This window comes from Clarias gariepinus, chromosome 17 (assembly GCF_024256425.1).
Source record: "Clarias gariepinus isolate MV-2021 ecotype Netherlands chromosome 17, CGAR_prim_01v2, whole genome shotgun sequence".
NCBI classification, from domain to species: Eukaryota; Metazoa; Chordata; class Actinopteri; order Siluriformes; family Clariidae; genus Clarias; species Clarias gariepinus.
In genome coordinates this window covers 22,305,456-22,331,251 of record NC_071116.1, presented here as the reverse complement: position 1 = coordinate 22,331,251, position 25,796 = coordinate 22,305,456, and the positions used below count along the sequence as shown (strand labels likewise).

The 25,796-nt window shown below is 37.6% G+C and overlaps 1 protein-coding gene across 1 annotated transcript in view; it reads left to right on the top strand.

Annotated features, from left to right (window-relative positions):
- cntfr (ciliary neurotrophic factor receptor) overlaps positions 1-24,743 on the top strand; it is a 187,061-nt gene extending 162,318 nt beyond the window's left edge. Inside the window, exons 7-9 of the mRNA XM_053476323.1 lie at positions 12,498-12,687; positions 16,361-16,484; positions 23,491-24,743. Of these exons, the coding sequence (XP_053332298.1) occupies positions 12,498-12,687; positions 16,361-16,484; position 23,491 (315 nt within the window). The 3' untranslated portion in view covers positions 23,492-24,743. The remainder of the gene's footprint in view (positions 1-12,497; positions 12,688-16,360; positions 16,485-23,490) is intronic.
- The last annotated feature ends 1,053 nt before the right edge of the window (positions 24,744-25,796 follow it).

Genomic DNA, 25,796 nt, shown 5'->3' with positions numbered 1-25,796 from the left:
TGAGTCAAGAACCTTTCTTTGATTTAAACAAGAAATGTTTGGACCGAAGTTTTGATGGGGTCAACATTGTAGACATACGTAATTTTTCTGTTCTGGTATATTATATCTTCTCTCTACTTTAACGTTTGTCTTTAAATGCTCAGTAATTATTGAAAACCCATTTTCTTTTCATGAATGCCCGGCCGTGGACCTCACAGGGGATCACATTCTGTGTTCCCGGGGTTCTTGGTTCCCTGGGTCATTAATAAATTAACCTTGTTATTCTGTTTCAGACGAATATGATTTTGAAATGAAATATTTCCTGAATATTACCCAGTTCATTGTATTGGTACAAGACCTCGAAACCTTTTTAATCACAGCAAAACTTTGTGGTTTTGAAGAAGAATCTCATCAAACAAATCCTAGGGGAATTTTTTTTTCCCATTATGTGGTATATAGACCAGAGGAACATAGGACCCTGGGAACATGGGACCCTGGAAACACAAGAGCCCAGAACTGGGAAACACAGGGCCCTGGGAATGTATGACCCTGTGTCATGCTCCCATTATGTGCCATATAAATCTGAGGAGAATAGGGCCCTGGGAACATCGGGATGACCCCTATCAATGGGGATACTGTAATAGCTAACATTGCTGCAATAGGCTAACCTTCAATTGATGTAACTGGGATCGGCTAAAACATTATTGCGATTAACAAATCGTACCGTGCTTAGCTGATGTTACTGCAGTTAAATAATGTCACTATGATCAGCTAAAGTTGTTTTATTTTTCTTTTAACTAATTAAGTAATTTTATCCCAATTAGCTAGTGTTACTGAGATCGGATAATGTTACATCATGGCTCATCCAAGGCTACTGCGTTTAGCGAAATATTCCAGTGATCAGTTAACATTACGGAGATCAGCTAATCCAGCTGATTCAGCAACTAGCAGTGTTATAATTAGCTTAATTAGCGTTAGCATTGTTAAATTGTCTTGGAATGCATCATTTAAAGTTTTTTGTCTGTGTGTGTGTGTGTGTGTGTGTGTGTGTTAGGCTACCGCCACTATGTTATTATCATTCCATTGAATTTGACATGTGGAGGATCATGTGGAGGATCATACTAGTGCTTATGTAAAACTGTGTCTAAGATGTTAATCAGACACTAATCAATAAAATATGTTTAAAACCTGTGTCGAACTTTTAAAGCAAATAAAGAACACTATAAATAAACGATAGATAGATAGATAGATAGATAGATAGATAGATAGATAGATAGATAGATAGATAGATAGATAGATAGTGTAAAAACATGAAAAACCTTTAATAATTGACTAATAAATTGTCTAAACAACAACGAGCCCCTATGTCCTAATTCGAATTAAATTATATTAACTGCACAAAATATCATTAAGGCCAAACCCAAACCCAAATAAACTATCCCAAGGCTATTAAATGAAATCGAGCTATATTTTTAGATGGTCACTTTTTTTTTCCCCCTTCTCCTTGTTCGCAGCTCACCAGAGACTATGAATAATTTATTTATCAAGACTCTATTCTGATATTGTGCATATTTTATAAGCACTCTCAGGCAGAGCTGAATGAAAGGAGATTGGCACGCCGAGGTTCAGATCTGAGTCCAGTGGATTCACGCAACACTCTCATGCCTTTGGGAGAAATACCGTATGTGTGTGTGTTTGCTTAGGGATTAGACAGAATAGGTTTTTAAGATCCCTGTGTGTATTAGCTGGTCCATTGTGAAACTCGCCTTAACAGTTGGCGCTGCCTTTTTGTTTCACTCTCTGTCTGTTCAGTTCTTTACGTTTGGTTGGTGGTCAGAGTGAACGAGGCGCTGGTTTCCTTGGCTTTTATTCGTTCCCAGGCTATTTCTAGACTTTTACAGCTGAGTGAAGGGCCTTTGTGGGTGTTTTATGGTATTATGTGAATTATTTGGATCATCTCTCTCCCATCTGTCCTCATTAAGCGTAGGATGCACCTGCTTCCCTTTTTTTTTCTTCTTCTTCTTTCTTTCTTTTTTTTTGGCAGCCGAAGTATTTATCTCAATGCAAATTCCAGGTTAATGCATACACTTGGCAGGCTACAGACTCTATTTCTTTGTGGTTTTGGGTTGTTTGTTTGCAGGCTCGCAGCGTGAGATGAGGACGTTTACAATGCTAGAAATCCACCCGAATTAGCTTTCAATGGTCTGTGGTGATGAATATAAACAGTTAGAGTAACCGGCCCGACTGCCCGGGGAAAGTCGGAACGGAGCAGTTATTACCGCATACCTTTAATGAAATTAGCCCTTACAGATGTGATGCTTGAGTGTCCTGATAAAGACACACATTTCCTTCCTGAGTTCAAAGCCTGCTTTGAAGGTTAAGTGCTGAATTAGAGCAGGCTACAAAGAATTTCTGTCTCCATTGACTAAACCTGCTCAGGGCATGATGTAGACCAGGGTAAGGGGTTCGGTTATCAACAGCCTTACACTTCACCTCGCATAATAGCTAGATAAGTAAGGAATTAAAACATGAAGAGGTTTTTACGATGCTGTTATAGAAGAAACGTGAAAGATGAGGTGGTGTAATGTGAGAAGTTACTAGGAAAGGAAAAACGTTGATTATTTTCCAATCACAGCATGTGATAAAGGGTTATATTTCTCCTATATTATAGCAAATTGGCAAGGATTATCTTTTTTCGATTTATAGTCTTAGGTTATATTAATTATAATATAGCACTTATATACTCATCAACCAGTGGACACACAGACTAGCTCTCAGGTCATCTGTAGAAGGGCTTTACAAATCAAGATTCTGTAGGAGGTCTTCAGGTCATCTTCAAGGCTACTTCAGTAGAATGACTTTAGGAAATTAGCCCTGAAGACCTCTGGGGTGTTAAGATTTTAGGGCTTTAATGGGTTCTGAAGACATCATCCAGTTAAAAGTCTCTAGTATCTGTAGATCAGGTCCTAAAGTCCTAAGACCCAAACACACATGTATAAATGCACTTTGTCATGTTCACAAAAATGAAAAATAAATAAAAAAATAAATAAGAAATGTAAAAACCTTCTTTTACAGAGTAGTCACACAACTTTCAAAAACTTTACATAAGCAACACAGTAATAGTGAAGAGCATGGGTGTTTTGGCTACATTCAGGGTGATTTACAAAGAATAAGTGCTGCATGATGTCGGTTGCAAAATAGGGAGTTAAATCAATATTTAAAGGGCATGTATTATGTGAAATTCATTTTTTTTGTACATACATTGATCAGCCATATCATTAACATATTAGTACTGATTATCAATGATGTACCTGTAAACTGGTGACTGGATCATGGGCACCCAAAGTTTCGGTCTTTCTCATGGGCACCAAAGGCCAACACATCTGATCAAATTCCACAGAAAAGCCATCACGGTACAAAGATGGCTGACAGATCACGGATAAAAGTAAATTCCGGCTATGATAGAATGGCACCAGGACATCCATTGCATTACAGGCCAATGCGCATTGAGCCCAATTGTCAATGAGCCCAAAGCTGCTGATCCAGCCTCCAAACTCCCCATATCCCACCTGATCGTGCACCAATTGTATGTGCCGGACAAACAAGTCCGATTCCTGGTAGTCCCAAAGTACAACCCACGTCTGTCACTAACGTGCCAGCAGCAGACACCACAGTACAGGCCCAGAGGTCTTGTAGAGTAATGCTATTTATGTGGTAATGCAGTGTTGAACGCTGTAGGGTTCCAAGGTGTGTGGAAAAATGTGCTTGCACATCTTTTTTTCAAATGTTATGTCTTGGTGTGATATCATCATTATCATCATGCAGTTATAAAGGAACAAGGGGTGGGGGATTGGATAGTCCCTTCTCAGGTTTGACCTCTGCCCACTATATCAGAGAGGTTTCATTTTCTGCCTTCTGATTGACAAAAAAAAATGCACTACTGTACACTAAGGGTTTTGGGCTCTTTCTGATCTTTTTTTTTATTTTTCCCTGATTTTCTCCTTAAGTTAGTTGTGTCCAATTCGTCCCACATTAGGGCTACTACGACCATTCAGTCAGGAGGGCCGAAGACTATCACGTGCTTTATCCGAAACACGTGACACCAGCCAACCACATCTTTTTGAACTTCCGCTTGCGTGAGCTCACAGACGCCCCTAAATGGGTGTAGAGCAGTGATGGGAGCACTAAGTACCGCTCGGCTCAGCCAATCAGCTCTCTCTAGACCTCCGGCTGCGAGAGGTTACAGCATCACCCAGGAATTGAACTCGCAATCCCAAGATGATTGGGCGAGCACTTTACCACTGCACCACTCGGAGACCCTCTTTTGGAGTTTTTGAAACAGGAGAGAAATCAAATAAATTTCATGGATGACAGAATGCATGACATGAAGCACACTCCAGCTGGAACGTTAGCAGACATATTTTGGAGACTTATAGGACTTTTTATAGATTAACACGTTAGAGAGACGGTAAAGTAAAAAATCTTATACCTTAAAAAGCAGAATCTAAATGCAGAACCACAGAATGTAGACGTGGATGCACGGTCTCTGCGCATAAGTTATAGTGGAGAAAAAAAATCCTGTATAAATAAATCCTTTCTACAGACTGTTTGAATCAGAGATGCAAATGCGCACTGAATATTCAATAACAACTTTTCAGCGGTAATATCGCCATCACTTTGAGAAACTTTCTCATTATTCTAAAATAGTGGAAACATTTTCTGCAAAATGAAAAAAATAACATTTTCCATTTTGCCTTCAAATGGCAGAAAACTGGCTTCTGCGATTGTAATGTAATGTACTTCTGGCTGTAGTAAATCATACAGCGGGTGCTAGATTAATGTAATTGAAAAAAAAAAAAAAACCTACCGCTGCCCTGTGTTTTGCACTTTTAAGTAGTAACGCCCTATATTCCCTATTGCAATTTTCTTCATATAAAGGCATAATGCTCTGTAATCCCCGTTAGTACATCAGCTTTCAAGTGTCATCATGTTTCCATGTATTTGGTAAAAACTTTTAGTAAAACATTTTTATTTCCAAGAAAAATGTGAATCAAAAGCAATCATTACAAAGAGATGTGTGTAGGAGCAGCAGTGGCGCGCATCAGGCAGCTAATGTAGCATGTCATATAAATTATTCACAGCACTATCACAAACCTGAATGAATCTGTATGTCTTCTAGCTGGGGAATTCACACGGGTCAAGTCAGCTCTGACAGCGGTGCACACTGCCCTCCAGTCTCGTTGTACTGCTCACATCATTTTCTGTTTCATTTATATTCAATAATATGGGCTCTGTTTTTATGAGGTGGTTACAATTTTTTTTTTTTTTTAATTTTTTTTTAGAAGAGGGATGTTTTTTTTTCTTTATAACCTGCTCCCTGGTAATGTTCAGATATAAAAGATTTTTTTTTTTAACTGCTTCTTTTGCAAGACTCAGTTTATTATGTAACAATTTTATTTATTTATTTATTTTACTGTATATACCGAGGAGAGGATGGATTTCTTTAAGTTTTTTTTTTCTTTTTGCCAATATATCTTCTGACTGCATTAGGGATTAAATCCTGTAGTTTTCTATAAACCTTCATTGTGACAAGATTTACTGTTAATTTATAGCACTTTAAAAATATATATATATATTAATAATAATTAATAATTTGAATTTATGGAAGAATCTGCATAGCATATTAAGGTTAAAGACCACAGGGAGCATGCTTCATAATGATGTGATTATTCTAACATTATATTATCCAAGCCCATAAGAGGTTAAGTTTATTTGGTTGTTTATCCATTGTATGTACTGTATGATCACAGATTATAGTGTGTGATTTCAAAATTATGCACATAATACGAGAGTCAAAAATTATCCGCACTCTGGCTGTATTTTAATTAATATATAGAAATAACAAATATATAATTTTTCAACATAATCTCAATATTTAGAATTGTCACGATAATTCTGCAATACATTTTGTCCATTTGTAAATAAGCTTTTGTATTTCCACATTAAAAAAATGGTTTAGGCTGAGCTGCGAGCCACGAATTTTTCTCAATCAGCGATTGAGAATGTTTCCGTTCCATACTCTACCGTTTAATCTCAGGCTTATAGTAATGAATCCATGTCTCGTCACCAGTAAAGATTCTCTTTAAGAAACTTTCACCTTCCTTAGAGTATCAGTCTAAATATCTGTTTGCAGATATCCAAACGCTTCTGTTTATGCTTTTTCATGAGTTGTTTCGGGGCCTGGGATACCCCAGACCACTACACACTGCCCTTTCTTTGCGCAAATCCGAAAGTGCTGATAAGCCTAATAGAATTTTTGACATAACCATGGTGTGTGGATAATTTTTGACTCGTCTTTCATACATTAATACATAAATTAGTGCCATTTTGAACGAGTCACTTTCTGGGCTATTAGGCTTAACATTGCATGAATATAAACATACATACTGTATCAAACTATTTATGTGTTGTATTTTTTAACGTTGTATGCTTTTTGTGTATATCTTTCAACTGTTCAAATCAACATTTACTGTGTAGAGCTGTTTCTACAGCTGTTCTTGCAGCTCTTATTTATGCCAGACCTGCACTTGCTTCTCTTGGGTCAGTGACTCATTTCAGTCATGACTAAGATTTACTCAGCAGGTCAGCGTTTGAATCAGTGAATCTTATCGTTACAAGCAAGATTTTCTCCATTAGTGTTCAGCAGGTCAGCGTCTAAATCAGCAAACCTTTCAGTCAAGACCGAAATTCTCTTCCCTTCCTTTCTGACTGCTCGGTGTTTAAGCCAGTGAACCTCATGACTGAGATTCATTTCTTTCTCTTGTTCAGCAGAGTCAATTAGTTCAGTGTGGATCATTTAGTCTGAGTTGGAAGCATATTATAAAAGAATAGTTTTTCGCTTTTCATTTGGCTTAAGCTGTTTATCGTCCACCCTGTGAATCCATCCATCTAGGAACCTATGTAGTCCAACTAGGAACCGTGGAGGCCAATGGTGACTGTTGTATTTATTCCCATCTTGTACGACCCTGGTTCATTCACACACTATGGGCAATTTGGGAATTTTCCTAACTTGGACTGAAGAACCTGGAGAAAACCCACCCAGCACAGAGAGAACATGAAACCTCCATGCACACAGACCTGACATGGGAATCGAACCCAGGACCTGGAGGTGCAAGACGACAATGCTCGCCACTAAAGACATCGTGTAATGAATTTTTTACATTCAATTAAAGTAAAAGCCTATTCCAATACTACCATGTACTTAAACCATTCTACAACAACATAGCTATAACAGAAGTTTTAAAAAGGTTTAAGCCAGACTTAAACCCTGAGCCTATCATTTACACCACAGGTCCCCAAACAGGCTCCTCAAGTACCTGGAGTACCCTCTGTTTTTCACATTCTAGTGTTTTCCCTGCTCCCAGCACATCTGATGCAACTAATCACATAATTAATAGCCCTTCCTGAGTTGAAGTAGGTGTGTTAGAGCAGACAAAACACTAACATGTGCAGGAAAAGGGGGTACTCCAGGACCAGGATAGGCAACCTGTGATTTGGGCTAATAATCATGCGGAAAGTGAGTGACACTTTTAATATTACAAGTGAATATTAGAATAAAAGTGTTCAGTAATACCACTATAGTGGATTTTGATTCCAGAATTAATCAAATAACATTTTTTTACATTTTAATAGTATACATTACCTTATATCTCAAATAAAAAATAAAAAAAAATCAGGTATGTTCTTATTGATTAATCTTAAAGCAAATATTTTAGTATTTTTCATGTACATGCTTGGTGTTATTCAAGTACTTATTCACCTGGACTTATTATAATAATCGATAATTGATTGACATTTACAGAATGTTTTAAGCACAGCAAAACATTTTGAAAAAAGGCCATATATTTGTAAAGGACGATCCCTTGAAGCACACTGCACAATTCATCAGACAACTCATCTGTATTCCCCATACAGTCCTGACCTCCCTCCACATGTTTGAGGTGTTAAAGGTGTTCCTGGGAGGCCAGTGTTTCACAGGTCAAGCAGGTACCCTGATTATGACTCTGCCCGATAGATAGTATCTAGTAAAAGACTGGGATACGTGCATTAGTGTAGCAGGGGGTTAAACAGAGAAATAAAGAAATACAATTTTTACTTTAATAGATGTGTTCTGTCATCCTGCACAAGCAAAAGTCCCGGTTTGACTTGAACACCCGTCATACTTATTTATGTCTGATATAGTTGTCTAAATCTTATTCTGTATTATGTTCGGTGTTGTATCCCAGCTCAGGAGTCATCCAGGGCGCAGCATGCGAACGCATACATAAATGACTCATGCCCAACCAACACAATATCCGTGTTATTGAATAAGACTGTGGCAGAGACGTTAGACCAGAGAAACATCCTGTCCACTCCTGTTTATGTACTCGGCAGTCTCACTGTTACGTCCATATCCTCATAGACTGACCGCAAATCATTCTGTAGACTTTCAGACCTGACCTTGTGCTGAGGGTTTGAGTGTGTTGACCTTAGTAGCCATGATTATGGGGTATAATGTGGGTGTGTATGAGAAAGTGTGTGTTGTTCAAAAAAGCATTAAAGAATGAAAGTGCAGACAAGAGTGAGATCGACTATGCATGTGTGTGTGTGTGTGTGTCTCATTTGTTCGAGAGTGGCTTGAGGTTCAGGGGTTCCATGGTTCAGGTTAAATTCTGCCTAAACTTCTATTTGCATTCTTGGCTCTAAAGCTCCTCATAAGTGCCCTGTAATTGGGAGATGGTTTGTGGCTAAGACAAGGAAACGGAGCGTAGAATAGAAACATCCGTTCGACTCAGGATCTGTGGGAGAGAAATTTCACTCTGGGGTGAAATCAGCCTTGCGCCAGTCGACTGCATCCTATAACGAGCGCCAACTTCCAGCTGGCAAAGTTCACTGTGATTTTATCTTTTCGATAAAAGCGGTTAAATCAAAGGGGTGACAAATGCATACAAGTTTGATTTTCTTACAGCTTCAGCGTCTCGCTGTGAAATGTCATTACAGACAGGTTAAGACCTCCGCCGCAATGACAATCGAACGTCCGCTGCTAACGCATGAGCGTAAAGAGAGAGTTCTCACACTTTTAGAGGTGGTGGTGGGGGGAAAGGCTAGAGCGAGCAAAGAACATGCCTTAATCTAAATGAAAGGGATTTGGCCATTGTTCGGTGGGTTTTGAGGAACCACTGGGGAAATGAGCAACACTCTCTTCCAATTATGAAAGAAAATGTCCAATTAAAATGTAAATGCAAAGACTAAATGATATCAGTCCTGGGTTTGTGACTGTTTTCCTGCATGTCCACGGTGGAAATCCGGCCATACAATGGTATCAGAAATTCCCATCATAAGAAAAAAGAAAATAAATAAAAAAATAGTCTGATATTGCACTTTGTTTAGTTTTTTTTTTGTTCACAGTAAAGCGATTAGGTGCCACACAGGGGTGTATTCTTTCCAATTCAAAATTAAACCAAATCCACGCCCACATCCAGCCCTGAGCGTGCTGTATGTATCTTGGATGGAGAGGTGGGCAGAATGGTTGTCATTGTGTCGTGTCATTCGGAAGCTACGCCAGCATCTGGCATTGTGGCACTGAGTATTATGGCTGATTGCTTAACTGTGGGGGCATTGTTTGTTTTAGCTGTGTTGTTTTTTAAATGAGAAATGGGAGAAAATACGGGGAGAAAAAGGGAACAGAGACGAGAGCCGGGGTGCTGTTTGGAACAGAGGGGTGAAGGATAGCGGGTTGACTCATGAGCTTTGGTTGATCTTTGTCATTAGGCTTTCTCCAGGCATCAGCTTTAGTACATTAGGCACATTTCCTCTGTCTTGGAGGGAAACACTGGGTTCTGCTTTTGCTGGTGAATCCATCACAGAGCTCATAAACGCATGGTCTTCAGGTGTGAGGGTCCATCTCACCCCAAAGTCACACTTGGTTTTTTTTATGACTTGCACGAATTTCTGTACGTTTTGGAACCTTTGTTTGTTCAAGAAACATTATAAAGGTGTACAGTACTGTTCACCTTATTGAGCTACCTTTCATTTCATCAAATCACATTTAAATTAACTTAAATTACAACCCCACCAGCAACCTCATTTCCCCTCTCGTCTGTTCCAACCGCTCAGCATTCAGCATCGCCAGTGTACCAATCACCAGCCTGATCATCTCTCATCATCTGTAACTTTTTCCACCTTTTCATGCTGTATGTTGCTGTAGATTTGTTTTAAATGCTTGAATGGTTTATAGGTCACTATGTGGCTTAACAAACAACATTCCTCTGAATCTGCTCAGGTACAGGGACTGGAAATGAGAGCCAAAAAAACTAAGGGTCAAAACAGACCTTGAGGAAGCCTGGAGAACCAAGACTACATTTAAAAAATAATACAAGAATGTCTAACTCTTTGGGAGAACAATACGCAGAAACTAGACGTGGCTCAAGATTTTTGCACAGTATTATAAGTGTAATGCTGTCTAATGTGGAATAGTAGTAATCCCATACTGCTGCACATGGTCATTATTCTCAGAAGATTACAGCCTAACCTGCTGGAACCCCGTTGAATTTTTAATAGAGCTCTAATAATCTTATCTTCCAGTATGATGCATAAATGCATGCACATGTGCTAGAAATTATATGCATAGTACATGTTGTTTTTATGCATTTTTCCTAAACAGATGCTCAGTCGTCCATGCCACTGAATGACCACAAGATCTTTATCATACACCGAAGCATTTTTAATATAAATACATATAATATTGTGCTTGGGCTGTAGCTTGGGTTTAGGGAGGCATGTTATTAGTGAACAACAAACATTTCACAGTTTAAAATTATAAACCACAAAACGGGCAGAAGGTCACTCTCGGCAAACAGACTATTATTGGTAAGGAAAGAAAAAGAAAAAAGGTCATATTTCGAGATCTACAAACAAGGAGAAGGCTTGAAAATTCACTCGCAAGACTTGATGGGAAAGCTCGCATGCAGAGAATAGTGTATAGATACTGTATACAGTACACAACTGATTAGCTGATGAGGCGGAAATGGTGGATTAACAGTTATTTAAGGATGAAGTTTAAAGATTGATACAGACCATACACGGTTCTAAAAAATACAGTGTAAATACACTGTGAACACAGACAAGGTTCATCCTGTGTACACGCCCATCTCTGGCAGATTCATGAATATTAATTAGTATGCAAATGCAACGTCACTTAACAAGATGTAAAAAAAAAAAAAAAAAGATGTCGAAAAAAGCATCTTTTTGGGGAGGGGCGGGGCTGGCAAGTTGGCTCTGTGTCCACCATGATGATTGTTATAAATAAAATTATAATGAGGTCTCAGGTCACGTGAAGACACATGGAAGGGAGGATGGGCCTAATTAGCATATTAAACGTACAGGCTGCACAAAACCATAAAAAATACATATTTACATATATTTTTTTATTTGACAATAACGGTATAACTCGTCATTTTTATAATTATGCTTCTTATTTATTTATTATTTATTGTGTACCTGTATAACTCCAGTTCTCAAAACCTCACCAGATACAGTTTTTTCTCTCTGTATCTGCATACTTTTACTTTGAGTAAAGTGTCCAAACTGGGAAAGTCACCAAGAACACTAATAATAATACCTGGATGATGCAGTAAAACAAAAATCTGACAAATGAACTGTCACAGGTTGGTGAAAATAGTAGAAAGTGGTGGAGCTGCTTAAATTATCTGTAGTTATATTTGTTAGAGCGTGCACAGAGCGAAAAAAAAAAACATGCAAATGCAATAAAAAGCAAAGAATGTTTAGGTATTTAAAATTCCATTCTGAATAGTTGAGTATAATAATGTACTTGTTTTATTGGCCATTTCTGATTTGTTCTATTATAGTTTCTCAAACAGCAGGTGCTACACAATCAAGTGCATAGTCTTTCATTATAAATAAAAATCACCCCTTTGGGACACATTTGTATATGAGCATAATTGAACTATTCAAATATTAGGCTCGTAATTTTAAATAAAATGTGCATGGCTTTTTTTATTGATGCCCTAGAGCTTTGTTTAATCCTGAACTTTCCATTAATAGAAGACATTAGGTCGAAGTTGACATTATTTTTAATTAGGTTTGGATTAAACCCATTAATTTCAATTGACCAGTCAAACTGGGAGCATAATAATAAATTATAATAGGATTTGAGTTACGATTTCAGCCACTGTAATAATATCGGAATGAATCACAGACCCGCCCCTGGCTACGCTTCATAGAGCCCTCACTTCTAGTATATAGTGTACACTACATCCTTTGTGATACAGTTTGTGAAATGAAACCATGCCACTTTTAATTTGTCATCCCTGCTGAAATATGGCAAGTCATATCATGGCAGTGTATGATTTCATACCCCGGTGATCTAATCTTCATACTGTGTGGCTTATTCGCAAAGATCCCTGACTCTCTCTCTCTCTTTCTCTCTCTCTCTCTCTCTCTGTGATCTTGATGAACAGGTGGAGCTCTCAGACAGCACCTCCCACACCATCACAGACGCTTACGTGGGGAAGGAGTACATCATCCAGCTGGCTGCTAAGGACATGGAGATCGGCACTTGGAGCGACTGGAGCGTGGCGGTGCATGCAACACCTTGGACAGAGGAACCCAAACCTATCACCTCCACTACGGAGGTAGACATGCCTATAGGTGAGACTCATCATAGCGTTTCCATGGTTTCCTTCACATTTTTCCACTTGGCCCCCTTAACTGTTAAATTCAATTTATGGAAATTCAACTTGCTTTCATCACGAGGCCGTGCACTGCCGTCTAGCCTTTTATAATTAACACTGCAACGTCAGACTGCCTCCTGCTGGAACACAGTGTCGTTACAGATAAAACAGTGACAAGCATGTTCTCATCCAGGGGTTGTACAGATGCATCTGAAGTTTTAACATACCACACCTGTACTGCAGTTCTATAGCATTCTATAATAAGATACTTTAAAGAACAACAAAAGAAGAAGTAAGAAGGAATGTTGGCATAGTAGAACAAGATACACAGAAAATAAACAATCTGTTGTCTTTGATAAATCAGTTAACCCTACACTTTTAGGTACTAAGGGTGCTTAACCGAAACCCTTCCTTGTCACGGATGGTAGCGCATTTCGATGTACTGTTTTTTTCTTTTAGTAAGAAAGGCGTGTGTAAGCAGATTCTATTCATTTTACCAGTAATTCTGCCATAAAATGCATTAGCATCAATGGTTTAAATGAAAATTGGGTTTTGCACCAGAATTGAATCGAAATATCCAAAATGATATCTCTGTAATCCAGTTAGAGCGGGCGAAATAGAGCAATAAACTCAGAGCCATAAACTCAGCTACTAACAAAACATGCTAATATGAAATGTACATTTCAGATAAATGTCTATAATTTCACTAATTTAAGAGAAATCTAATATTTTCAGAACATAAACAGATTTATACTTGGCATTATATACCCTATGGTCTAGAATGAACTTGGCGCTCTTGCCTTAAAGCAGGTATCTTCCACAATAGATTTAGAAAAAAGATCCCTGATATAATTAGGTTATACTGTAGTCATGTACTGTATTTTAAATCATTTTAAATGTGGAATTCTTCTATTAAACTAATAAATATGCATACTAAGAGTATTACCGATGCACCCTTAAAAGACATCGCACCACTGAAAAGAAAGGTACAGTTTCTTTTTCCTATATATATATATACATATATATAAATACTTTCTACTTTTTGGCAGCATCAAACTCATAACGGTTTGCTGCAATTTTTATGTCTCACTATGGACACCGTGGAATTGACACATGACACGAATTGACACATGCTAGAAGCGCCCAGCCGTCTGTACTGTACTGTATGTACAGTAGTGACTTTAATTTGAGACCGCCGTCACACTGAGCCACGGTTCCCATACATTCTTGGCAGAAATGCAGTAGATACTAGTATCATCTCCCCTGATGTGGAGCTGCCATGCAATGATGGCATTGACCAACTACTGTAATACCATAACTAACACCTCACTGATGTACTACAAGTATAGTGAAGACAGGAAAGATTGGATGGTGTTCTGGCTGAGTTGTCATTGGGTTGTTGATGTCCCTGCGTTGTTGCTACATCAATGGAGTTCTCAGGGTTTTGATCTAACCCTAACCCTAACCTTCTTCAGGGTTGTGCTATGACCACGCATGTGGCAGGTTAGTGTATATACTGGAACAAGCACTGTTCTTGTTGTGGTATTTACACCAATCCACTAGAAGCATTAACGGTGTAGTATGAGCCTGGTAAGAGCCTGGTACGATCTGAAGTAGCCTGACCCATGGACAGGCTTTAGCTGGATATGTTTAAGTGCGAGACAGCCTTGACAAACTTGCCCGTCTGTCAGAAATGTCAAAATCTAGCAGATAGGACACTTCTATAAGACGCGTCGGCCGGAGCGACGCTGTTCAACACAGTAAAAAATAAATAAAGACAACTTGATCACTGTTATTAGAGGTAATATCTGGGTACGACTCCGCTTGTTTTGATCTAGCAGACTTTATTGAATTTCTCCCACTTTCCGAGTATTTCATTCAATCTATACTGTAGGTGAGAAGTGGGAACGAATTAGAAAGTCTGCAGAATTGTCAGTTTTCAATTGCTGTCAAATCACAGTCAGAGGCTATCCCCTCAATGTACAATTGCTTTGTGTGTGTGTGTGTGTGGTGGGTGGTTGTTTTTCTTTTTTTCAGGTTTCTCAATATCTTGTTTTTTCCTTTGCTTTATGTTGTACAACGCTATTGATCGCACGGAGGAACACAAGTCTTTCTGTTACACCATAGCAAAGTTTTCCAATAACAGCAGTTCCTGAAGTGTTACAGTACTGTATATTCCACCTTATAGTGCAGCAACACACACACACACACAAAGCAATTGTACATTATATGTTTATTAATTACATAATTGCATGTATTGTAGAGGATCATCTACGAAACAAGTTATCTCATTTTTAATCTGTCTTTTTTCTTTTTTCATAAAGCTAATAAGACAAAAAAGTCACTAAGGTTTACCCAAAGAATAAAAAGCTGCATTTTCCTATGATTGTCACAAAGCGCTGACACTGGAGACTCCTTCTATAAATTCTTCCTTACGAAAACTATATGGACTGGTATGCTGTTCATACTGTTGCCTGGTTGTCAGTATATTGTATACTGATATAGTCATGCATTAAAGGTGAACAATGATATAAAACAGACAGCTGCTGTTATCTTCTATGCATATAATAGGACTAAAGTTGGCGTGTCAAAATGATTTAAGGGGACATAAGATTAGTATTTTTACACATTAAGAATTTTCGTCTGTCTATTTGTTCGTGCACGCATCACGGAACAACGACTAAATGAATTTTAATGGGGTTTTCGACCCACGGGAGGAGAAAATGAGATGCTACTTTGAAATTTAAATGTAAAACGCCCTTATATATCATCACCCTCTCACACCTTCATTCTGCGCACTTCACGGTAACACAAAATTTTTTTTAGTTTATTTCAAAATTCAACACTCACGTTTTCGTAAATGTGCTCATGAGTGTGTGATTAAATTCCACGCGAACAAAGTCGCGTGTACATCTGGTTAAAAATGAATCAATTAATAAATAAATAAACAAATACTTTCTGACCAATCAGAATCGAGTATTCAGTAGCGCTGCACTTACACATTAAATAAAACATTCTTGCATGCATATATGTACACTAATTTTTAACAATGCAACATTATGAAATCCACCCTACAAATAGAAAAGCATAATGCCGCTGATTTTTTTTAATTGTACTTTTATACTGTACTTTTTTGTAATATATAGGTTTGCTCTGCCTTTAAAATTAATGCTGTTTATTAGAATTTTTTCCCCTTAAGACCTTGCTTCAAAATATAATAAAAAAAAAAAAAATAATATATATATATATATATATATATATATATATATATATATATCTGCTTGCTTATAACTGGCTACATTTTAGGATGATTACAGCAGTCATGCAAGGGCACTTACAGTAAATTTCCCTCCGGCTCCTGTCACATACCGAACCAGTCTATTGAAATACCCTCTATTATTACTGTCATTTTTATTTGTTATTCTCTTACAGTGCAAATGCATTAACTCACAGCTAGAAAAGCCAATATGCGTTGACCTTCCCAAGCAACCCACAGTTTATTTGAGTTAAACCATATATGTGTGTGTGGTCACCTTCTGTAATCGTGTTCGTGCAGAAACATTAATTGTAGTAGAGTTGACACTGCCCCAAAGGCTGCTTGTAATTGTTATGGTAATAAAAAATTATTAATTTGTGTGATGTCTCTACAGAGACCACTCCCTCTGCTGCCCCGCCCTCACCTAGGCCCAGAGTGGGTGGTGCTACAGGAGGATGCAGTGCCCTCCTCTGCTCATACCATATCCTCCTGGCGTGTGTCCTGCTGTCCATGATGTGGTACGTACAGCCTTTTTTTATCTACCTTATAAACCAGGAGTCCTCCTGTACAGTATATAGTCCAATAAGGACTCTCAACAATTGGCCATGATTCAGTTTTCACCTTACTTAAAAAAAAAAATACATCCTGTAAACTTGTTCTTAATGCTATCAAGTTTAAGCATTTGGTGTATAGGTTTCCTAACTGAAAGACTTTGATATGGGTTGATACCATGTAGCATTACTGCCTCACAGGTGCCTGGTTTGATGCTGAGCTCAGGTTGCCATCTGTGAATTTTGCATATTCTTTCCAAGACCATGTGGAGTTGCTTCAAGTTTCTCCATGCTTCTTCCTGCTTACCAAAAACAAGCTGTTTGCTTGATTAGCTACACCCCTAGGTGTGATTGTTCATACGCATGCTGTCCTGCGACGAATTGCTGGATTCCAAATCAGTGATGGCGATGAAAACACCAAGGTTTAGTCCTACCCAATGCTAGCAGGATATTTCCAGCAGGGAGGATTTACATCCAGTGTGATCAGGATATGATCCACAGTCTACTTCCATCAGCGTTAGCAGAATAAAATCTAATGAGTATTCACAATTAGCAATAACATGATAGGCTCCAGGCTGTATTCCCACCTAGAGTTAGCGGTAAAGACTCCAGGGTGTGTGGCCACTCAGTGTTAGCGGAATTGACTCCAGGGTAAATTCCTAACCAAATTCCTAATGTGATAGATTCTTGGGTATATTCCTAACCAGGGATCCCAGGATAGCCTCTGGGGCGCATTCCCACCCTATAGGGTGTTTGCTCAAACAAGGTTCCCTGGATAGCCTCAAAAGTTTGCTCCAAGAAATGTTCTTGATATGGGCTACATGCTGTATTTCCACTCTGTATTTTAAACCAGGTTCCCCAGGATAGTCTCCTGATTTACTTGGACATGAATTGCAGACATCGAACCAGCATAAAGCAATTACTGAAGATGATAAATATTGAATGTTGTGGTTGAAAATAAGTTGATAGGTTGGTGATGGTTTACAAAGCAGACGATGTAATTAAATTGTTACTAGTTGATGGATGATGCTGTAAGCAATAATAAAGCATTTCTGATTCCCATATTCTGTGCTCCTACCAGGGATGATTTCTGAGATTCAAAGCGATGGGTATCACATACTTACCCTGCATTTCAATGCTGTTTTCCAATTACTGCAATCTTATCGACTTGCCGTTGCCATCTCCCCTAGAGGCAATGCCTTATTGCCAAATTATGAGCTGTTTCAATACGTGAATTGGCCCATTTTAATGGCTGGCTGGTTGAGTCAACATAACTGGAGACTTTTTTTTATTGTATTCTGTAGCTCTGTAGGACAGATACATCGTTTCATCTCTTTTCAAGCATAGTTAGCAGGTTCATGAGATCATTGCAACGATCTGGCTACCACTTGGTCACTCATGTCGTGTAGAAGAAAAACAATTTAGACAAGCAATGACGAGTCAACTAGGGCATTATGTTTAATTGCCAGGTAGAGCTGTCCATAGAGACTACCAAGTCATCTTGTCCCAACACTCACAGAGGGCAGCCTAAACCAGAGACCCGAGATCAGTAATGTTGATCGATCCTCAATAGCTGCTAGTTGACAGGTCCGCCAAGTAACGAGCAGAAGATTCATTATGTAGGCATACAGTACACATGTTTACAGTGTGCCTATTCACCCAGAACTCAAAACAGTGGAGTAATGAGCACTGCTCTAATTAAAGCCTGCTCATGCATAGGATCAGGAGCCTGTGGCTCTACAGAAAATCTGAGGCAGGAAACTGGGTGACCTTCTAGCTTGATTGAATGTCCTGGTAGTCCTATAGGAGAATCTGTACAAAATAGTACTACGAAGTCCATAGCTAGATTTGTCTGCAAGAAGTAGATTAAATTGGCCAATCATTAAAGGTCTTGAGAATGGCATGGAGTCATCATAGGTTTCTGTCTAACAAATCCATAACGGCAGGGAGTATTTTGATGTGTATGGCTTTTCCCCCCTCTCAGAGTATGCAATGGTGAAACACTACTGAAGCCATTGCACTACTTTCTTGGAGAAAGTGATGTGATGGCAAAGCAGGGTTAGTGTTTGGATCATTAAGTCTTGTAAGATCAAACACCAGCTTTGTCTAAGCTTTAATGTTCTCCTGCTGTTGGCATGCAGTGCTCATGATCCTTGCCGTAGGCCAGCCTGAAGGTGAGGCTCAGCAGCCTTTTTTTCCCTGCAAATTCTACAAACTTAATTTAACATCTTCCCAAATTTTCCACAAGCGTCCTACAGTCAATTTAAACAAAATTCTGGCCAGGGTTTAGCATTGGTCTCACAGATTATCACTTGGTGTTGTTTCCATGGCAACAAATGACGTGTATGTTTTGGTCCTGTCTCCACACCGTACTGATATTTTTTTACTTTTTTTTATTAGTTCCTGATTTGATTTGATCTACTGTATGAAAGTTTTACACAGATGTAAAAAAATGCTGTAAGATGTTAATCTTTGCAAAAAAATAGATGTGTTAATAGTTTATTTTTATAAATTAACAAAATGGAGAGTAAATGAACTAACTCTGTGGTTAGCTAACATCTTGGAGAACTAAACATAACGTTTGTTCTCGGTTGTACTGTTTAAGACAATAGCAGTTTTAGTCAGCTAATCCCTAACAGTTTTTAGTCAATAAATACTTATTACACACTGACAGGGTTTGGGTGCAACTGCAGGGTTTTATTGAATAAAAAAGAACAAGCCAAAATCAAAGTCAATAGGCAGGCAAAGTATCAGGTGTTTAGCAGACAGGTTTAGCTAGGCTACGCAGAACTCAATAAACAAAACAGACAGGGTCAATACTGTGAAAGTGTGTGCACAAACAAAAAGCTCAGTGTTCCACACATCAAAAACATTCAACCGTTGTTGTTGTAAGTCTTTCGGCTGCTCCCGCCGAGGGGTCGCCACACAGGCCCTTCCTGATGCAACCCTCCCATGTTATCTGGGCTTGGGACTAGCACTGCGCAGTGGCTGGGGTTTAAACTTGAGCCTGCCACAAGAAACCTACCACTGAGCCACAAGTGCCTCTAGACGAGTAACAGTATTTTGGATTATATTTCTTGATCATGTTGATAATGAACCTGTAATTGTGCTTAGAAATCTGGGTAACAGTAACAAGTTGACTTTGGAGTTTGGCTAAAGTGTGTGTTCTTACACTATATAAACAAAAGTATTTGACCAAACCTGTTAATTATTGAATTTAAGTGTTTCAATCACACCCCTAATCCCCAGTGACGGTTTAATGTTAATGCTCCAGCATACCAAGACACCTTGGACAATTCTAGGCTTCCAATTTTGTACCAACCATTTGGGGAAGGTCCTTTTCTATTCTATCATGACTGAGCCCCAGTGCACAAAGCAAAGACTATAAAGACATGGTTTGATGAGTTCGGTGTGGAAGAACTTGACTGGCCCAAACACAGAGCCCTGACCTCAACCCCATCGAGCACCTTTGGGATGAATTGCAATGGAGATTGCAAGCCAGGCCTTTTCGTCAAACATCAGTGTCTGACCTCATGAAAGCTCTACAGAATGAATGGGCAGGAATTCCCACAGAAACACTCCATAATCTTATGGACAGCCTCCCAAGAAGAGTGGAAGCCTGTTATAGCTGCAATAGGAGGATCAACTCCATATTAAAGTAGATGTATTTGCATACAATGTTATTGCAGGTTTGGCCAAATACTTTTGTTCATATGGCGTATGTGGTGCGGTTCTTAAATTTTCCAAATGTGCTATAAGAAATTTAAAAAAAACTAAGTTTCCATTTATGCAATGCTAGCTTGTTCTGTTAGGGATATATCTACAGTATATATGAGGATCTCTAAAGCTGTTTAATAAGCGTAATTTAGAATTACACAACATTTTCCTAAAGTCTTTTTTTTTTGTGCTTTAATATTGCTGGGTAAATTTAATAATACAAAACAAAAAAAAGTTTTTTGTTTGTTTGTTTGTTTGTTTTAATAAAGCCATATTAGATAAGATTCCTACCTACCCATCCTACTCCAATTAGACAGACGGAAATGTGTTGTGTAACCTTCATACATATTTAAAGCCAGGTATAGCTGGATCCGGTATATTAAAGCAATGAAAACAATTGTACTTAATACAAACCTGCCTCATCATATTTCATATTTGTTTTGATTTTATTGTTAGTTTGTTTGTTTCCTTGCTTGTTAGAATAAAATCTTTTCATTTTAAAATATCACAATATGTAATTGAAGCAAACTTTTCAGTCTTGCACTGTGTGTGTGTGTGTGTGTGTGTGTGTGTGTGTGTGTGTGTGTGTGTGTGTGTGTGTGTGTGTTTTTTCCTTTCCTGATGAGATTACATTATCGCATGTTAAATTATTCACCGAATCATAAATGAAATACTTAAAACTGGCTGCAATTATGTTAAGTGTCATGTTTCCTGCTGCATACAGAGGAACTGATCAGCTTGAACAAACTCTCCAGATGAAATGTGCGAGTCAGAGAAGCTCAAGGTTCTGATATGAGATGTAATAGATACATGTGCAATTTAAAATTAACTAGTGTACCATCTAGAATCCAACTGTGAAAAGTAACATTTTTGAAATAAGGTGTTCTAAATCGATCTACAAGCTTCTCCGTATTTAGATATTTTAATGATAAAGTAGCTATAGTAGTACTACAACAAAAAAATCTCTAAACATGTTTCCAGCTGCTTTATGGGTAGGATGGGTAAACATTTCATGTTTTGTGAACCCCTCCCAGTAGGAGTGGCATTTAAGGGGCATTTAAGTCAAACCAGGACTTTAAACACAGTATCTTACCGGAGTTAAATGTTTAAACGGTGCAAACATTTTAAAGACTGCTGTACATCCAGGCCATAAATCTACAGTACAAATTGTTGCCAACTTGTGGGAGAGACTCATCTGTCTGTGGGAAGTGGCATGACAGGCATGACCTCGTTCCAAGTGATTTCCATGTGTTTGGGTGATTAAATGTGTTCCAGCATTTCAGACATGACGCAGCAAATTATGGCTCCGGCGTACTGAGAAAGCTTTCTACCTTGATGGTATCCGTCATAGTGAAACAATGTGCATTAGGGATTATATAGAGAAATAAAGGGAGTTTTTACTCTTATAACTGTCTTCTGTTTTTCTGCGCAATCAAAAGTCCTGGTTTGACTTAAAAAAAAACAGTAAGCATTACTTTACTGTCAAACATTTAAACAATCAGGGTTTCCTCCACAACCGATGGATCTGTTGATTTTTAACTAATTATGTTAATCAGAAATAAATTCATCCTCTGTAGCTGTAGCACAAACCTGCTGTTTTTATTCTAAACCTGTCCATGCTTGCCTGAGGTGCACACTCCTACATGCATCCTACATACTAAACAAGACTTAAACTTGGTTACTGACAGATATAGCAGTTTACACCTTCTGATTTGTTTGATTTAAAAAAAAAACATAATAGCATCCAGGATATGTGTAGAGAGAAACAGGGTGGTATTTTTTTATGAAAATTATAAGTATCAGTTGTATTAGTGCTATTTAAAAAATAATCTTCATACTGCCATACTTTATAAAAAAAATAATTAGGCTGTATTTTTTATTATTATTATTATTATTATTATTATTATTATTATTATTATTATCATTAGTAGTATTATGATTATATATATTTTTTATTCCCCACATTAAACCACTATATTTGGGGACAAAACATAACTTCTTGTTAAAACTATTGTAAAAAAAATATATATATATATATATATATATTATTATTATTATTGTTGTTGTTGTTGTTGTTGTTGTTGTTTTAAATATACATTATTTATATACATTATATATTTATACATTATTTAAACTTTTATTTAATTACTTTCTTACACTGGTCACAAAAAGTCAGTAGGTACAGGATATTATTATTATTATTATTATTATTATTATTATTATTATTATTATTATCATGTAAATAAGTAAGCAAATAAAAAAAATAAGATAAAGCCATAAATATTTATAGCTGGCTACTTTCTTACATGGTTCATTCTGTGAATATCTTGTTCATGGTAAAAGCAGGGATCTAAAATTAAGACGCTTTTACGCAGGATGACAAACAACATCAGCAGATCTGTTCTTCTTATTTTTATTTTATTTTAAGCATTAAAGTTTTAAAAAAATCCCTGCGCACGTGAGAATAGCTGCTCTAGGGTCAGACACCTCTGTTGAATTACCATCTAGAGTTTTCAATGACTACTGTACAGTGTCGATATAGGCCAGAAATCAGATGAATCAGATGAACACTGAATGTGTTAAATCAACACTGGTTGAAAGTACAGTTTTTATCATTTGTACAATTTAATTCTATTTTATTTAAGAACAGAAGTGGGGAAGAAATGTTTTACTGTGACAAGTTGAAAAGTGCAGAGTTTATGTAATATCCTTCGCAGCAACCTCATTTCCCCTCTCGTCTGTTCCAAGCACTCAGCATTCAGCAACACCAGTGTACTAATCACCAGTCTGATCATCATCTGTTATCATCCGCACCAGTTTCTCACTGGTTCATGCCTTAAGTTAGATGTTTTTTATGCTTGATCGATTTGTACATCAGTATCTGGCCTAAAAAAACCCTGCTCAGGTACTGTATATGGACTGGACTGAAAATGAGAGCCAACAATGAGATTTAAAAAAGTCCTGCAGGACGTCTGGAGAACTATTCCTTAAGACTACATTAAAAAATACAATAGTCTGGCTCTCTAGAAGCAAAATATGAAAAATTCATGGGTGGCTCAAGACTTCTGCACAGTTGTAAGTGAAGCATGTTGGAGATTTTTCTGAATTTTACGGAAGGAAAAAAAAGTCTATATTTATGAGTTAATTCTACAGTACATCCGTAAAGCTGTGGATGACAGAAATGTTGCTTTATCTTAATGTATATAAAAATATATGCTTATTGAATTCTCTCTCTCTCTCTCTCTCTCTCTTGCAGATAATATAATTCATTCCTGTGGAAAGTCTTCGAATTCTATTTTGCACATCTAAATGGATATCGTGCATTGATAAATTAAGTTTTTTTTCTCTCACAAAAAGAAAAAAAAATAGTGCGATTAATAAACAATGACTTTAAGAACCGAAAGGGGGAAAAATAAAAAAGGACTGAAACGCATCATGGGTGGCGTGGCTGAAGGTGGAGTGAGCGCAGGCACGGGACTCTGAACCCCAGGGAAGCTAAACATATGGGGACACACGAGTCAACAGGCTTCTGTCTCACAGCAGCACAACAATGAAAAAAACCAACCAACCAACCAACAAACAAAGCATCCATCCTTTTTTCCCCTTTTGATTATTATTATTTTTTTAATAAATCAGAGCCTTTTTTGACGTTTTGCACACACACTGGAGACGGTAGTACAAGCTCAACCTTTGTGTGTCATGAAATTCAGCAGCATACAGCTAACTGGTCATGCCAAAGACGTGGAGATTTCTCTTTCCCACGATCCTTAGCTTCCCCAAGCCTGTGTCTGTGCGAGGGACTGGAAGCTGCAGCGCAAAATCTCCATCCAGCAAACCGGAGCTTCATAGACTGAGGACTAACAAACTTAGAATGAAGGTCATCATTTCAATTAATTTTCTCTTTACAGCATTTAGCTTTCTTTCTTTTTTTTTCTTTCTTTCTTTTTATTTCTCTTTATTGGATTTGGCCCTTGATAATGAGAGGCTGAAAGACAGATGCTTACACACACACACACACACACACACACACACACACTTTAAAGAAAACAGTGTCTTACTCCATGGTGGTGTACTGGACTGAAATTTTTAAATGGAATAAACATGAATTGTATCTGACCAATCTGTTTATTAGTTCTATGTAGAACCACTTTTATCGCTCAAGTCTATACGCCTTTTTTTTTCTTAAATCTGATTTTCATAGCCAATGTCCAAATTTTCTGTTGCATTATTCACCGAATACTGTTGTAATTTTATGGGTTTTTTTGTTATTGTTTTTTTAATTAAGCAACATACATATAGCATCTTAGTTTATTTTTCTCATTGACAATTGCTTAATTCTCCACGATCATATTTTGTAAACTACGATATGTATCTTTAACATGGAAAAAATACTTTATTATTTAATAATGTATGTATTAGCCTTAGATTCTTGTAACCTGTATCTGGGTTCTTTTTATAGATGTATATAAAACAAGAGGTTGTTCATTAAATGTGACCATTTCACAATGAGTTGGACTAGTCGATTGATTGTTTCCATGATCAGATATGAATTCATCAAAGAATACAGCAGGTAACAGTTTCTTAGTAACTTATTTAATATTTCCATAGTATTTTTTTTTTCAATTGTAAGTGTTAGCTGTTAGTCCTAATCTGTTCCTGTTAATGCAAATTTATTTATTTAACTCTTAGTCTAAGAGACGTTCATGTGTAAGTAAGAACTTTATGAATATCCTGGTAACTTTCGTCACAAGTCATTTGACCTTGAGGGTGACACCATCTTTGTCGGCAGGTGGCCGCTATTCTTGTGTGGCAAGTATTGTTTTTTATTATTATTATTATTATTATTATTATGCTGCTACTGTAGAAGACCTGCAATGATAAGCCTTCATATTGGATTGCCCTGAAGGACAGGAGGTGCCCCGTTATTCATAATTATATATTATATATATTATTAAAATTCAAATCAGACATTATATCAGTCATGTAAACCCACCATATGAACAAAAGTATTTTTAAATTCAGGTTTTCCAATCAGGCCCCTTATCCCCACTGAAGTGCAATCCCAATGCCTTAGCATACCAAGACATCTTGGACAATGCTATGCTTCCAAACTTGTGGCAACAGTTTGGGGAAGGCCCCTTTTTTATTCCAACATGATTATGCCCCAGTGCACAAAGCAAAGACTATAAAGACATGGTTTGATGAGTTCAGTGTGGAAGAACTTGACTGGCCCGAACACAGAGCCCTGACCTCAACCCCATTGAGCACATTTGAAATTAACTGGAATGAAGATTGTGAGTCAGGCCTTCCCGTCCAGCATCAGTGGCTGACATTATATATGATCTACAGAATGAACGGTCACAAAATCCCACAAAAACACTCTCTTGTGGATCCAAAAGCTGAGTTTGCAAACATGCAGAACAAAAAAATCATGAAGAAGACTAGTAGGCTAGTAGGCATATATATATATAAAATCAGTAGATGCCTTCTAGGCTTCTTCATGATTTTTCTGTTCTGCATGTTTGAAAGTGCAATGAACCAAATCATACAATATTTCAGCAT